This window comes from Oncorhynchus masou, chromosome 28 (assembly GCF_036934945.1).
Source record: "Oncorhynchus masou masou isolate Uvic2021 chromosome 28, UVic_Omas_1.1, whole genome shotgun sequence".
NCBI classification, from domain to species: Eukaryota; Metazoa; Chordata; class Actinopteri; order Salmoniformes; family Salmonidae; genus Oncorhynchus; species Oncorhynchus masou.
This window is the reverse complement of record NC_088239.1, coordinates 78662977-78679967: the sequence shown is the minus strand read 5'-3', so window position 1 is coordinate 78679967 and position 16991 is coordinate 78662977. Positions and strand designations below refer to the sequence as shown.

Below are 16991 nucleotides of genomic sequence, written 5' to 3'. Positions count from 1 at the left end.
GACGCTGACGCCAGAATCTCACTGGACCTGTCGCTCTGAATCCGAGCACTAGTGGAGCGATGCTGGAGAAGGCAGCACTGCTGGTGCTTTGAGAGAGCGTGGACGTGTTCTATGATCATTCCTGCTCCGTCTCTCTCTCTTGTTGCCTCGGCTTCAGTGAAACACTCTACTCCCCGCTACCCGCTACAGGGGCTGGAACAGCGCAGGTCTCTGGGACAGCTGTGCGTCTAGGAGCTTCTCAAGGTCTCTATCGCTACTGCTTGGTCTCGTGTCTGTTTTGGGAGCTGCCTTTTTTTGATTTTTCGGAAATGATCGGAGTAAACAGTGTCCAGGGGACAGGCAGTCATCGGCGGCCCGGCAGTAGCTCGGTCAAATATGGCAGGGAGGAGTCGATGCGTCGGGCCCCGCAGCACCGTTCCAAGTCACTCAAAACGTCCCACTCCACCGAATTTGCATCTGAAAAACATAAGAAGGACAAACTAGAGAAGGACAAACAGAAGGTAAAAAGCATTGCACTGCTTGATTTGTAAAATCCAGTTTGGGAGATTACGTTTTGGGAGATTCAATTAGGATGAGACGGAGAACAAGCGTTATTGATTCTGAAGTCAAAGGCACATTTTTTTTCTCGCACGGCATTTACAACTGACTGGAATAGTTTGACTGTATCCAGGCAGCTGGTTTTGAGTTGCATGGTTTGAGCATTGGCGCTTTTCTCCTTAACTCGACATCTGTTTAAATCAAGTCTTTTTTTGTATTACTGTGGGTCAGGACAGAGCTTTCCAGTAAGTAACCACTTGTTAGACCGGGGTCTCTGTCTAGACGTGTTAGTGTTGAGTCTGCAGTGTTCGTGGTCTTAGGGGACATGCCAGGGATCAAATGGCTACATTTCCCTCCTGGTTAAATGCTCCTTTTTGTATTTCCACTAAATATTATTTCACCAATTGGGCGCGGCATGGGGCTTTTCAAAGAGATGGGTGCTTTATACCTCCCTTTTCTCTTCTCCTGCTCTGTTACTGGCGGAAGGAAGCGGCCGTGTTGTTGGCCCACTGCGAGTCCAGTGCTTTTGTTTTCTTCTACCCTGATTAACATAACGTTGTCACCTGTCCCTCAGCTGTCAATGCCAATAGATCTTCTCTGTAATGCACTGGATATGAATACCAGCCACCCTGAATGAACACTCTGCTAGTTGTGCATGTAAACATGTAGACTGCCACTATGGTCACTTTATTTAGCCTTGTGGTCTTAATGTTTTTAGAGTGTGTGTGCGTGTGTGTATGCGCGTGTGTGTATGCGCGTGTGTGTATGCGCGTGTGTGTATGCGCGTGTGTGTGTGCGCGTGTGTGTGTGCGTGCGTGTGTGTGTGCGCGCGTGTGTGTATGCGCGTGTGTGTGTATGCGCGTGTGTGTGTATGCGCGTGTGTGTGTATGCGTGTGTGCGTGTGTGTGCAAAAGGCTTTAGATGTGATGGAAGCTGTCAAGATGTCGATACATGTTTTTGAACCATGCACAAACTCAAAACATTTTTTCTTCTTAAATAATATATACTAATAGATTTGATTTTCTTCACAGGCCTTGCACAACTCAATCAAAAACGACAAGCTGGAATGGGCCATGTAAGTAAGATTCTATTTTGAACTCTAAACATAAATATTTGTGGGCCAATATAGGGAGAGCATGTCGATACTGTATATGAATAAAATGTTTATATCGCTAGATCTACCCTGGCATCTTCCACATCTTACTACTGTACCTACTAGAACGAACGAGGTGACGTCTCAGCATTTACACTGCCCCAGTGTACCATTCAAAAGGGCAACATAGCAACATGATCCCATTTAATGAAACTCTGTTTCAGATGGCCCAATTTAATTACATTGGTCACACATTATTTGTGTTGCAGGCCTCGTGAAAATAAATTGGAACCAATGGGCGCCAAAGTCAATTATCTAGTTGGTGGCAGATGAATTGTGCAAATGTACTCCACTGAAAATATAAACTAGTTAAACGATGCATAGAAATACCGTGTCAATTATGTGTTGCGTATATCAAATTCTCCAGGGAGCGAGTTATCGACAATGGAGTGTTCAGTCGATAAGGAATCATGTTTTTATTTTCATTGTTTGTAGACATTTAAGACGTTACAACAATGTGCATCTAGTTATACTGGATGACATTGAATTTATAATTTGGGACTCATCTAAAATGACTCTTAGTCTTATGAAAATCATTTTTACAAAATGCTAAAGGGACCTGTAGGACTATGTTCAAACAAAGCTGTGAATATGTAAATGCATGTGTTTGTATATCATCCCATGCTAAATGATATGACAGGTGACAGCTGAGCAGTGTACCGTAATTAGCATTAGAAAAACATGACAATCTGTCTCCCTGATAAAAGTAATAAGGAATGAAGCTGGCCTATTGTGCCATTGGCAATCTACAAAGTCCTCTCAATGAGCTACAACAGGTCAGTGGTGATCTGACCGTCCTCTCATTGAGCTACAACATGTCAGTGGTGATCTGAAAGTCCTTTGTCACTGCTTGGGACCAGGGTTGTTAGCATTTAGTTAAAATACGCGCTTCTCACACAATGTTTCAAACCTCCATGACCCTGCTGCTTTAATCAATCTCTAAGAAGGTTTGCAGACAAATACTGCACTGTATTAACTCAGAGCCAGACACAGACTGATTCAAAGCAAATGTCTTAATTAATTCTAGATATTTCTAAAATAGAATATTAATTTTGACCAAGCGGATTGAAAGCGAGTATACATGGAAAGTGTATCACAATTGCAAATTTAAACAGAATTCAATACACCTTGTCATTTTTGGATATCTGTTTGACATGACTGCGTTATGGTAGCGAGCAAAAGAGTGTAGTGGCGTTTGCTTACTTTCTGTAAACTACCTTAGCTAGCTAATGATCTTGGCTAACTGGGTTGAGACAATTAACTTATTTTACCGCTCTTTGCAAGCAAACAAAGGCTGTCTGCAGTTTTGTTTACATTCTTGTAGTTTGTCATCTCCATTTTCCAAGAATATTAGCCTTCAATGTTATTTGAGGTGAAAGATCATTTTTGACATTTAAGGGGCCCGCGCCGGATGATTTTAAATGCCACAGTAGTAAGGGATGTTTCACTTGTCATTGAAAACGTAGCATAGCCCGGCCCAAAGAATGCATTAACATGAAATGGATTCCACTTGGTACATATGGTTATTGTAGCACTGGTTGAAGTTGAATGTGTTGTGTGATGGAGGAGCCTTCACTGTCCCCTCGCCAAAAATGGCTGCCATGAACGGAAAATACTCCTCTGTTGTCACAGCGACAGTTTTTCTGTTGCGTCACATTAATGTACATGCAAAGGCATATAGACAAATTAGGATATTCAGCATGTTACACCTGGTGAATCCTGTTCTTGGACTAAAAAGCATGCTCAATGGAGAAACTCATTTAAAAGTGCTTAATCTATGTCCGGGAACCGTCCCTGTCAGTGCATGACCAGTGTAACTAAGCAAGTAGTACATTTTACAAATCCATGTATGAAAGAAGATTGCTTGCGCAAAAATAATTATATTAGGAATCTTGTAGAAAATGTCTCTTCAATCAAATCAGACCGGCCTGCAGCTACTAAGACCATGGGGACCTTTAGTTCAAATTTCATTTAGGATAAAGTCATTGAAGGCAGTCCCTCATTGTTTTGAATATGTATATTGAATAATGTTTTATATGTCCTGGTATTAAAGTAGGCCACCGCTCAAAATCGTGGCCTTGTCTTCAAAGCTGTTATGTCAATATCTAGTTCTGGTTTGTTGCTAGTATCAACTAGGCCTACTTTAAACACAAATGTACACTACACAGCAGTGATGATCAAAAAGTGAGATGCCAATCATATTAGTAGTTTCTCAAACCTGTTAACAGTGTAGAAGAAGCCCGGACTATCTACATGATGAGTTTAGTGGTGTTTTTAGGTAATGGCCCCATTGCAGCATTTCTGACCTGAGCACAGCCCCACAAAGCTTGGCTGCACTCCTGATCCACAGCTGCTCGCCTTTTAATAAGAACATATTCCTTGTGAGCACTGTGGGCCTGCTGGAATAGCTTCACTAAAATAGATTTAGTAGTAGTCTTATGGCTTTTTGCGGAGTTGTTTTTGTCCAAATTCAGAAGTATAGTTAGTATAGTTTCACTATTTCACTACGTTTTAGGAGTTCATGGCTCAACCGCAGTGTGGGAACCCAGATCGTATGTATTCTGAGCAAAGCAATTAAACTAAATGGACATGGCAAACTCCAGAGTCTGGCTGTCAGATAATGAGATGAGGGAAAGTGCATGAGGAAATATATGGCTTTGCTATAATTTACTAGTTTATCTTAAAGATTGTGCGGGTCATACCATAACTCTGTCTCAAGAGAGTCCCTGGTGTTGAGCTACTTTGCGGAAGATGCAGGGGGAAACGGGTGCTAAAACTAAGTTCATTCCAATTACAGCAATTTATTACCCATATCCCTTTGTTGTTGGGTCAAATAACTCATCTGTTAACGTTGCTTTATTGCTGCCAACTCTGAAACCTCAAGGCGAGTGTGTGTGATGAGATGTATTTCTGAATATGGGACATTATGGTTACACTTTTTTATTTTTTTTATTTTACCTTTATTTAACCAGGCAAGTCAGTTAAGAACAAATTCTTATTTTCAATGATGGCCTGGGAACAGTGGGTTAACTGCCTGTTCAGTGGCAGAACAACAGATTTGAACCTTGTCAGCTCGGGGGTTTGAACTCGCAACCTTCCGGTTACTAGTCCAACGCTCTAACCACTAGGCTACCCTGCCGCCCCAGTAGCTCACTTTGAAGTGCGCAAAAAAAATGGGTTGTAATGATGCCATTATGAAGCATTTTATGTCATGGTCATGTTCTATACTGGTTGTGTTGAAGCATTTTAGGATGTCAGGTTCTATTCTGTCTGCATAGATGCATTGTATGATGTCATGGTCAGGTTCTAATCTGTCTGCATAGATGCATTGTATGATGTCATGGTCAGGTTCTAATCTGGCGGCATAGAAGCATTTGATGTCATGGTCGGGTTTTACACTGGCTGCATAGAACCATTTTATGATGTCATGGTTGGGTTCTACACTTTTTTTTTATCAGGTTATGTGGGTATATGTCCAGATACCTACCAGAATAAGTCTTTCTCAGGATCTGGTCCTAATCCAGTCATAAATATTATTACCTGGTTCTAATAGAGACTAGTTCGTTAATCTGTTTATGACCTCTCAACCAGAAAACCAGACAATTATGTCTAAAGGAACTTTTTAAAGGAACAAATGTTTTTCTATCTGTGAGTGCCCTATCGTCTGACCATATTCCTGTGACCCGAAATACAGCTGGAACACAGCCAAAACAGGTTTAAAAAATGAATCTGTGGTTTAGCAACCTACGTGGCAAATTGCCAATGGTAAGATGTATAAAAATCCATGTACTGTACATGCGGAAAGTATTTCAACTCCTTCCCTTTTCCACATTTGGTTACGATTCAGCCTTATTCTAAAATGGGTTAAATAAAACAATGTTCTTAACCTCTAGGATACGTGGGATGCTAGCATCCCATCTGGCCAACATCCAGTGAGATTGCAGAGCGCCATATTCAAATACAGAAATGCTCATTATAAAAATTCAGAAAACAAAACATATTTTACATAGGTTTAAAGATGAACTTCTTGTTAAACCAACCACAGTATCATATTTCTAAAATGCGTTTTGGCAAAAGCATACCTAGCCCAGAACATACCTAGCCCAGAACATAGCCCAGTTTTTTTCAGGTTTTCGCCTGCGAAATAAGTTATGTTATACTCATAGCAGGCAGTTTAATTTGGGCATGCTTTTCATCCAAAATTCCGAATGCTGCCCCCTACCCTAGAGAAGTTAACAATCTGCATGCAATACCCCATATTGACGAAGCGAAAACTATTTAGACATGTTTGCGCATTTGTGTATTTTCAATCATTCAGACCCTTTGCTATGAGACTCAATGTAGCTCAGGTGCGTCCTGTTTCCATTGATCGTCCTTGATGTTTCTACAACTTGATTGGAGTCCACCTGTGGTAAATTCAATTGATCAGACATGATTTGGAAAGTCACACACCTGTCTATATAAGGTCCCACAGTTGACAGTGCATGTCAGAGCAAAAACTAAGATATGAGGACGAAGGAATTGTCCAAAGAGCCTCGAGACAGGATTATGTCCAGGCACAGATCTGGGAAGGCTACCAAAAAATATCTGCAGAATTGAAGGTCCCCAAGAACACAGTGACCACCATCATTCTTAAATGGAAGTTTGAAGACTCTTCCTAGAGCTGGCCACCCAGCCAAACTGAGCAATCGGGGGAGAGGGGCTTTGGTCAGGGAGGTGACCAAGAACCCGATGACAGAGCTCCAGAGTTCCTCTGTGGAGATGGAAGAACCTTCCAGAAACACAACCATCTCCGCAGCACTCCACCAATCAGACCTTTATGGGAGTTTGGCCAGATGGAAGCCACTCCTCAGTAAAAGGCACAACAGCCTGCTTGGAGTTTGCCAAAAGACACCTAAAGGACTCCGACCATGAGATACTAGATTCTCTGGTCTGATGAAACCAATATTGAACTCTTTGGCCTGAATGCCATGCCTCACATCTGGAGGAAACCTGGCACCATCCCTATGGTGAGGCATGGTGGTGGCAGCATCATTCTGTGGGGATGTTTTTCAGCATCAGGGATTGAGAGACTAGTAAGGATCGAGGGAAAGATGAACATGGAAAGTACAGAGATCCTTGATGAAAACCTGCTCCAGAGTGCTCAGGACTTCAGTCTGGGGCGACGGTTCACCTTCCAACAGGACGACCCTATGCCCCCACAGCCAAGACAACTCAGGAGTCGCTCCACGACAAGTCTCTGAATGTCCTTGAGTGCCCCAGCCAGAGCCTGCACTTGAACCTGATCAAACATATCTGGAGAGACCTGACAAGGGCTATGCAGCGACACTCCCCATCCAACCTGACAGGATCTTGAGAGGATCTGCAGAGAAGAATGGGAGAAACTCACCAAATACAAGTGTGCCAATTTTGTAGCGTCATACCCAAGACTCGAGGCTGTAAACGCTGCTAAAGGTGCTTCAGCAAAAGGTCTCAATACTTACGTAAAAGTGATATTTCAGTTTATAAAATATATTTTTTGTTTTGTTATTATGGGGTGTTGTGTGTAGATTTATGGGGGGGGGACAATATCATCCATTTTAGAATAAGGCTCTAAAGTAGCAATATGGAAAAAGTCAAGGGGTCTTGAATACACTATATACAGTATGTTTGGACACCTACTCATTCAAGCGTTTTTATTTTTATTTTTTACTGTTACTACATTGTAGAATAATAGTGAAGACGTGTGTGTGTGTGTGTGTGTGTGTGTGTGTGTGTGTAGTACGTTGGTATGAAACATTTGGTTTGGTTTTTCCACATACTGTACAGTATACCGCCCCCATGGGGGAGAAGTCTGAACACCCGGGCCTAGTTGTCACATTTTGCTGCCTTCATTTGAAATCTGTTCTCTTGCAGTGTTACTTAAAGGCCTTGATGCAATCAGGATGGATGATTTGGACTGGATTTATTTAGCACAGGCTTCTTCCTTCTCAGTCTTGTCATACAGGCCCGTATTGTGGAGAGAATGCATTGTTGATCCATGCATAGTTTTCTCACCACTCAGCCTTTGAACTCGGTTTTAAAAGCACCTTTAGCCTCAGTGATATCCCTGAGCAGGTTGTATTCATTACAACCCGAGTTGCACCGCAGTCTAAGGCACTGTATCGCAGTGCTAGAGGCGTCACTACAGACCCTGGTTCGAGCCCGGGCTGTGTCACAAACGGCTGTGATCAGGAGTCCCATATGGCAGTGCACAATTGGCCCAGGGTCATCCGGATTAGGTCAGGGTTTGACCGGGGTAAGCCGTCATTGTAAATAAGAATTTGTTAAATAAAGATTAAATTTAAAAAATATAAACATTCCACGACTCAGTTCGGATGGACGGACAGATCTGGGTGATATGATACTTCATCCACAGATGTAATTACCATACGTGACCGTACTCAAAGGGATATTTATGTCTTGGAATTATTTCATGACCTTCCTCTGATCTGTAGCTTTTGAATGTGAGATTTGTGCAGGGTGTACTGTAGACCTTGACTAGGCAGGCACTGTACCTAGCTCCTTAAATGTCTGGGTAGAATACTGCATTAATCCTTTTCATTTTGTTCACTGAGATCTATATTTGAGTTTCAAAATCACCAGCAGTTCCATAAACAAGACCATATTTAGAGTTCCATGTTTGTGAATAGAAACTGACACACTCAAATATCAAACTCATTGGTGTAATGGCATTGTGTCCTGTGTGTGTGGTGCTGTACTACCCTACTACCCAGTGATTATGTGTGTGTGCCATGACACGGAGGTTCCAGAATTGATTGTGATGAATGTGGACAGGGTGATGTTAGTAGAGCCGTCTGACTGGGGCTGTTGTTCCGACTGCACAAACACCCCCAATGAGTCCCCTAGTGAAAGCATAGCACGCCAACAAAGCACCAAACAACATTCTAAGTGGTCAATAGTACATAATTTACTACGACAGCGGAGTGGTTCTGTAGGATATACTACGACAGCGGAGTGGTTCTGTAGGATATACTACGACAGGGGAGTGGTTCTGTAGGATATACTACGACAGCGGAGTGGTTCTGTAGGATATACTACGACAGGGGAGTGGTTCTGTAGGATACACTACGACAGCGGAGTGGTTCTGTAGGATATACTACGACAGGGGAGTGGTTCTGTAGGATACACTACGACAGCGGAGTGGTTCTGTAGGATATACTACCACAGCGGAGTGGTTCTGTAGGATATACTACGACAGCGGAGTGGTTCTGTAGGATATACTACGACAGCGGAGTGGTTCTGTAGGATATACTACGACAGCGGAGTGGTTCTGTAGGATATACTACGACAGCGGAGTGGTTCTGTAGGATATACTACGACAGGGGAGTGGTTCTGTAGGATACACTACGACAGCGGAGTGGTTCTGTAGGATATACTACCACAGCGGAGTGGTTCTGTAGGATATACTACGACAGCGGAGTGGTTCTGTAGGATATACTACGACAGCGGAGTGGTTCTGTAGGATATACTACGACAGCGGAGTGGTTCTGTAGGATATACTACGACAGCGGAGTGGTTCTGTAGGATACACTACGACAGCGGAGTGGTTCTGTAGGATATACTACGACAGGGGAGTGGTTCTGTAGGATATACTACGACAGCGGAGTGGTTCTGTAGGATATACTACGACAGCGGAGTGGTTCTGTAGGATACACTACGACAGGGGAGTGGTTCTGTAGGATACACTACGACAGCGGAGTGGTTCTGTAGGATATACTACGACAGGGGAGTGGTTCTGTAGGATACACTACGACAGCGGAGTGGTTCTGTAGGATATACTACCACAGCGGAGTGGTTCTGTAGGATATACTACGACAGCGGAGTGGTTCTGTAGGATATACTACGACAGCGGAGTGGTTCTGTAGGATATACTACGACAGCGGAGTGGTTCTGTAGGATATACTACCACAGCGGAGTGGTTCTGTAGGATATACTACGACAGTGGTTCTGGAGGATATACTCTGACAGCGGAGGGTTCTGTAGGATATACTACGACAGCGGAGTGGTTCTGTAGGATATACTACGACAGCGGAGTGGTTCTGTAGGATACACTACGACAGCGGAGTGGTTCTGTAGGATACACTACGACAGCGGAGTGGTTCTGTAGGATACACTACGACAGCGGAGTGGTTCTGTAGGATATACTACGACAGCGGAGTGGTTCTGTAGGATATACTACGACAGGGGAGTGGTTCTGTAGGATATACTACGACAGCGGAGTGGTTCTGTAGGATATACTACGACAGCGGAGTGGTTCTGTAGGATACACTACGACAGCGGAGTGGTTCTGTAGGATACACTACGACAGCGGAGTGGTTCTGTAGGATATACTACGACAGCGGAGTGGTTCTGTAGGATATACTACGACAGCGGAGTGGTTCTGTAGTATATACTACGACAGGGGAGTGGTTCTGTAGGATATACTACGACAGCGGAGTGGTTCTGTAGGATATACTACGACAGGGGAGTGGTTCTGTAGGATATACTACGACAGCGGAGTGGTTCTGTAGTATATACTACGACAGGGGAGTGGTTCTGTAGGATATACTACGACAGGGGAGTGGTTCTGTAGGATATACTACGACAGGGGAGTGGTTCTGTAGGATATACTACGACAGGGGAGTGGTTCTGTAGGATATACTACGACAGCGGAGTGGTTCTGTAGGATATACTACGACAGCGGAGTGGTTCTGTAGGATATACTACGACAGCGGAGTGGTTCTGTAGGATATACTACGACAGGGGAGTGGTTCTGTAGGATATACTACGACAGGGGAGTGGTTCTGTAGGATATACTACGACAGCGGAGTGGTTCTGTAGGATACACTACGACAGGGGAGTGGTTCTGTAGGATATACTACGACAGCGGAGTGGTTCTGTAGGATACACTACGACGGGGGAGTGGTTCTGTAGGATACACTATGACAGGGGAGTGGTTCTGTAGTATATACTACGACAGCGGAGTGGTTCTGTAGGATATACTACGACAACCAGAAAGCTCCAAAAGCACAGCCTCTGTTCCATTAGAAAATAACCCAACTGATGGGAGGAGAAAAAGCCAAATTGCCTCTATCCATTCAGGGAGTATGATCAAAGTTATCTTGCCTCTTACCTAGCCAACATCCGCAACACAGAATCCTATTTGTCGGTTTTATTTCCAGAGATGGTGATGAGCTGAAGAAGTCTCTGTCTGAGCTGGCAGACAACAAGGACAATAAAAGTATCACGCGGATCAGCAGTGGCAGTAACCCCTTCCTGGACATTGCCCACGACCCCAACGCCGCAGTCTACAAAACAGGCTTCCTGGCCCGCAAAATCCACGCCGACATGGACGGCAAGAAAAGTAAGTGATCAATGAGTCTTAGACCGATTTTTCTCCGTGTTCTTTTGAAGTATGCCTTCAGATGAACCCAAGCTGGACCATTTTAAATGTCCCTTACATACAGTATGTAACACATGGTATTTAAAATGGCGCTGTGCTCAGCATGTATTTCATATGCCCACTCAGGTTATTATTAGCATTCTGTGGGTTCCTAACTAGCCTCAGTCAGAGAAACATATTTTATACCATTTCTAATGAGGGATGGGATTTTGGGCTTTTTGAAATGCTGATTTGCTGCAGCCTCTCGGTTAAAAGACTAAGCATTGTGACAAACCTCTGCTCTCTAGGATCCCACTAATGGCCGATTTTCCCTGTCTGGCGCTCCAGATTCCACCTCGACCTTCAGATTGTGATGTGTGTCTGGAAACAGTGGAGACAAATAGGTCATTAATATAATTGCTGCGTAATGCGAAACCCCTAACGGGTGCACTTTAGATGCAGAACCTGCCGGTTAACCCGACGAGAATGGATGGTGTTGGTGTTTCACATCCATTTATCTCTGGGCGCTAATGACTTTACCTGCTGATTTATTAGCACTGAGCTTTATGCCTGCAGAAAACCATCCAGATTACAGTCAATATCTGCTGCACAGGGTAACCCGGCGTTTTTATACACGAGTTTAATTTACTTCCAAGATACCACGATGGCTTTCCAACTGATAGTAAATATATTGAAATATATGGCATGAAACGAGAGGTCACCGGTTATGTTTAGTATTCCATATCAGGTCCTGTCGTCGAGGTTTACACCATGCAGATTTTTTACAATGGCCTATTTAAATTCTGGACACATCTCGTGGGAGATAAGTCACTCAAAATGAAGTGTTCTCAAGTATCAGTCTCTCTGGTCATTGTAAATAACTATAGGGATGCCTTTCAGAGCAGGCCGGTTTCAGGTACATTCATCCAAGCCAGGAACATTCCAAACAGTCAGACCTTTCCTCCAATATTTTCCATACCCCTGGACGGTTATTAACTTCCTATACCATTACCAATGGAGTTTAAAAGCAGCTCTGGTTACGAGTTTCAACTCATTTCTGATCCCCGCTAATCACATGATGCTCTGTAAGAATGCACGTCGTTGTCCCACGGGGCTGCTGTAGTCGGGCTGCAACATTATGACCAGCTAGAGACGAGATTCTCCCAACATCGGACTCTAGGTCTGCTTTCCAAATGGCACCCTACTCCCTATATAGTGCACTCTATGGGCCATGGTCAACAGTTAAAGGAATAGGGTGTAATTTTGGATGCAGCCCTAGGCACTGCTTGGAATGAATGTCCCACACGAGTGGCACGGCTGAAATTACACTTTTTACATTTTTGTTTTGCCACATTTTTTAAATCTTCCAACTGAATGATTGAGATTACTTTTGCTAAATTGTTCATAATCTGATTTGGGTTTTGTTTTGATCAGTTGTTGATGTCAAAATCATGAAAGAAGGATTTTAAAGTAATGGGTCAGACCTGAAATTAATTCCAGAACTGGGCTTGATTCCATTCTGATTCCTGACAGTAATTTCTCTATATGAATTCCTTATTTGATTGGAATTAAATGATTGTCCCCAACACTGAAGCAGATTGTATCAGTGATTAACACAACAGATTAGAGATGAAATTGCAATTGAATATTACTTCAGCTCCTACACAAATAATATTGTACCTAATAATCATAATTCTATTATTAAAATGATGCTGTTGGTCACTAAAATGTCCCCTTTCATTTTCCAGCACCAAGAGGAAAACGAGGCTGGAAAACATTCTATGCTGTTCTCAAAGGAATGATCCTCTACTTGCAGAAGGTAATACAATGCTATGTATACCACCTTGAATTAAGCTTTCTGTAACATTTGTGGTCGTTGCTCAGGTTAACATGTCATTGATGACACTAAGTTGACTATGTCCATTCTATTCGTCCGGCAAGGTAGCCTAGCGGATAAGAGCGTTGTGCCAGTAATGAAACATTGCTGGTTTGAATACCCCCCCAGCGGACTAGGTGAAAAATCTGTGTATCTGCCCTTGAGCAAGGCACTTAACCCTAATTGCTCCTGTAAATGTAAAAAAGCATTAAATGTTACGAATCATTTTATTAACACCATATGTGCCACACAGTGCACATAGTTCCATATACTACCCATATGTTTCCAACTAGGGGTGTTAATAGTAAACTGTTCATCGGTTAGCCGCCGAAAATACATATGACCGGTCATGCATATCGGTCTAAAGGTAATTTGCATAATTTAGTTGAATTAAATTGGCGGGTGTGTATTTTCCTTAATAGTAACCCCGGTCACAGCAAACAACAATTGTAAATGCGATGGTGTGTTAAACTGTTGATTACCACGATTTAAAAAAAATTCAATCTCAACTCGTAATTAAAGTGCGTCTCGCATTCGCTATTCGAGTGCCTAGGCTGTAGTCAACAGAAGGCGAGCAGTTATTTTTATAAAGACCTCCTTGGTGCCATTACCCGGCATTTCTTTCCTGTTCTATTCACTTTCATATCACCTTTCTTTCGTTGTCCAGAAGCCAAAGGCACAATCCTAGTCATATAAGCAACCCCTCCTTGTTGCTATTAGATTGCCCCTCTAAGTTTCTAAGTGATATTTTCATCTCTGTCACACATGGAACCTCTTGCATTAGGTGAACTGTTAAGAACAGTTCTCCTGCTAATTGCATTTTGGCAGATATCGTTTTATTAGGTGCTTCATTACAACAGTTGCATGTTCAATAATAACATAGTATTTTGACTGGAAGATGATGGCTTGCTATGATTGCACATTTCCATTAAGCTGTGTTAATGACAAATGGCTCTTTGTATGCATGCATCGTATTTTCTCTTGGTCGTGTTACTGTTCGTTGACCGGTTAATGAGGGTCAGTTAGTCGGCAGCGAAATTGACTGAAATGTGTACCCATTTTTTACAACCTTATCAAACCCCTGATCCTAGGCCAGCTCTTACTGTCTGGACTGCCAGATAGGCACAGAGTCAACCCACATTGGTCCTCTCTCTGGGCCAGGATCAGTGCAGAGCAGATATCATGTCCAATGCTGCAGCTAAGCAGCTTGTGAGGACACAGTCATGTTCAGTAGGGAGAAAACATTTTGAAGGATTTTAACAACCTGAAATTGAGAACACAGTTAATAATACCGATTTTTGTATTCGGCACACAACCTAAATGGCACTGCCAAGGCAAAAAAAAGGCTATTGTATTATTTTGATGTTCTCTGGCAGTCAAACACACCCCCGTTAGACACCCTACCTCTCTCTGTGTCGTTTTTGGGAGGGGGAAGTTATTGTTATGAGTCCTCTTACGTTACCAACCAGAGCAACTTAATTATTCCAGCATGGATGATCTCTAATGGCTACAGATGGGACCAGTCAACATGTCACTGCTCTTGTGGCCAGCATCCGTTCTGCCTACCCCATCACTAACAGATGCAGCTATTAATTATCAACATCTGTAGTAGAATATTGGATTACATTTTAATATCTGAAGTGGCACAGACAAAATGTTTCCAAATGTAAACATGGTCCTTATTAAAACCTTATCGTGCTAAACATGGTCCTTATTAACCTTATCGTGCTAAACATGGTCCTTATTAACCTTATCGTGCTAAACATGGTCCTTATTAAAACCTTATTGTGCTAAACATGGTCCTTATTAACCTTATCGTGCTAAACATGGTCCTTACTAAAACCTTATCGTGCTAAACATGGTCCTTATTAAAACCTTGACAAAATCCATTGGAGGTTTGGAGAACTTTTCCTCCTTGTGACTGATTTCAATCCCTAGTGACAGATGAGCTCTGTGGCCCGGTGCCGCTGCTCTGTGGCCCGGTGCCGCTGCTCTGTGGCCCGGTGCCGCTGCTCTGTGGCCCGGTGCCGCTGCTCTGTGGCCCGGTCCCGCTGCCCTGTGGCCCGGTGCCGCTGCAAAGCACAGATTGGAAATGGCTAGGAAACCGGCAGTCTTGAAGATTGCGTTTCTACTTCTGTGTGCTGATTTTGATGCCTGGCTACAAGAGGTTGCTGTGGTATTGTCGGCTAATGACCAATGACGTTACAGCTACATTAACTTTGGAGTAGCAATCACCGCAAATGAATCTGTGTGCCTCGTCAATAGGCTCTGGGAAGCAGAGAATAATTTGTCCTACGTTTATAATGTGAACTCCTGTGACGTGTGGAGGCAGTGAGGTGCTCAGACTTGCCACCAGCTCTAGGACTCATCACAACACCTGAGAACACTGAGTGACAATCACGACTGGCAGAGGTCAATTGCACTTCCCTTTAGTACATCACACACACAGGAAGTTACATAAACTACTCCTGGAATTCAGTAATGGTTCTTACGAAACATTATGCTCTGGAGATGTATGGAAGGCTCCTTTAAAGATAATAAAAGGTTGCCAGTACTCCTACATATCTGAATAATGTAAATCCTGATGTGTATTTCAGCATAACTGTTCAACTGTTTTATAACTGAAGTGAGGGTCAAAATAGTGCATTCCGCTTGTTGACATGGTTATGAACTTTCTATGGTGTAAATTGGATGGAGTGTGCACTTGTAGAGGCTTTAAGAGCAGTTTTATTGCAGGGCAAAACAGACTGGTTGTGTTCATCTATTTTTCTGTGTCCTAGTCCAGTTTCTCTATTCCAGTTTCCTATTATCTTGATCTGATGCCGTGTGTTTTACTGTGTAGACTGTAGTGTTTTACTGTGTAGACGGTAGTGGTTTACTGTGTAGACTGTAGTGTTTTACTGTAGAGACGGTAGTGTTTTACTGTAGAGACTGTAGTGTTTTACGGTAGTGTTTTACTGTGTAGACTGTAGTGTTTTACGGTAGTGTTTTACTGTGTAGACTAGTGTTTTACTGTGTAGACTGTAGTGTTTTACTGTGTAGACTGTAGTGTTTTACTGTAGTGTTTTACTGTGTAGACTGTAGTGTTTTACGGTAGTGTTTTACTGTGTAGACTGTAGTGTTTTACTGTGTAGACTGTAGTGTTTTACTGTGTAGACTGTAGTGTTTTACTGTAGAGACGGTAGTGTTTTACTGTGTAGACGGTAGTGTTTTACTGTAGAGACGGTAGTGTTTTACTGTAGAGACGGTAGTGTTTTACTGTAGAGACGGTAGTGTTTTACTGTAGAGACGGTAGTGTTTTACTGTAGAGACGGTAGTGTTTTACTGTGTAGACGGTAGTGTTTTACTGTAGAGACTGTAGTGTTTTACTGTGTAGACTAGTGTTTTACTGTGTAGACTAGTGTTTTACTGTGTAGACTGTAGTGTTTTACTGTGTAGACTGTAGTGTTTTACTGTGTAGACTGTAGTGTTTTACTGTGTAGATGGTAGTGTTTTACTGTAGAGACGGTAGTGTTTTACTGTGTAGACGGTAGTGTTTTACTGTAGAGACTGTAGTGTTTTACTGTGTAGACTAGTGTTTTACTGTGTAGACTAGTGTTTTACTGTGTAGACTGTAGTGTTTTACTGTGAGACTGTAGTGTTTTACTGTGTAGACGGTAGTGTTTTACTGTGTAGACGGTAGTGTTTTACTGTAGAGACGGTAGTGTTTTACTGTAGAGACTGGTAGTGTTTTTTACTGTAGAGACGGTAGTGTTTTACTGTAGAGACGGTAGTGTTTTACTGTAGAGACGGTAGTGTTTTACTGTAGAGACGGTAGTGTTTTACTGTAGAGACGGTAGTGTTTTACTGTGTAGACTAGTGTTTTACTGTGTAGACTGTAGTGTTTTACTGTAGTGTTTTACTGTGTAGACTGTAGTGTTTTACTGTGTAGACTGTAGTGTTTTACTGTGTAGACTGTAGTGTTTTACTGTGTAGACTGTAGTGTTTTACTGTGTAGACTGTAGTGTTTTACTGTGTAGACT

The 16991-nt window shown here is 42.7% G+C and overlaps 1 protein-coding gene across 9 annotated transcripts in view; it reads left to right on the top strand.

Annotated features, from left to right (window-relative positions):
- Positions 1-16991, top strand: part of psd3l (pleckstrin and Sec7 domain containing 3, like) — a 150734-nt gene that overhangs the window by 108589 nt on the left and 25154 nt on the right. For 8 of the 9 annotated variants that reach the window (XM_064943476.1, XM_064943474.1, XM_064943475.1 and 5 more), the window contains 3 exons: positions 1569-1612; positions 10894-11075; positions 12842-12912. In XM_064943476.1, coding sequence (XP_064799548.1) covers positions 1569-1612; positions 10894-11075; positions 12842-12912 — 297 coding nt within the window. Of the gene's footprint in view, positions 1-18; positions 501-1568; positions 1613-10893; positions 11076-12841; positions 12913-16991 lie in introns of those variants that run through there. The other variant, XM_064943481.1, reaches the window with a different exon arrangement.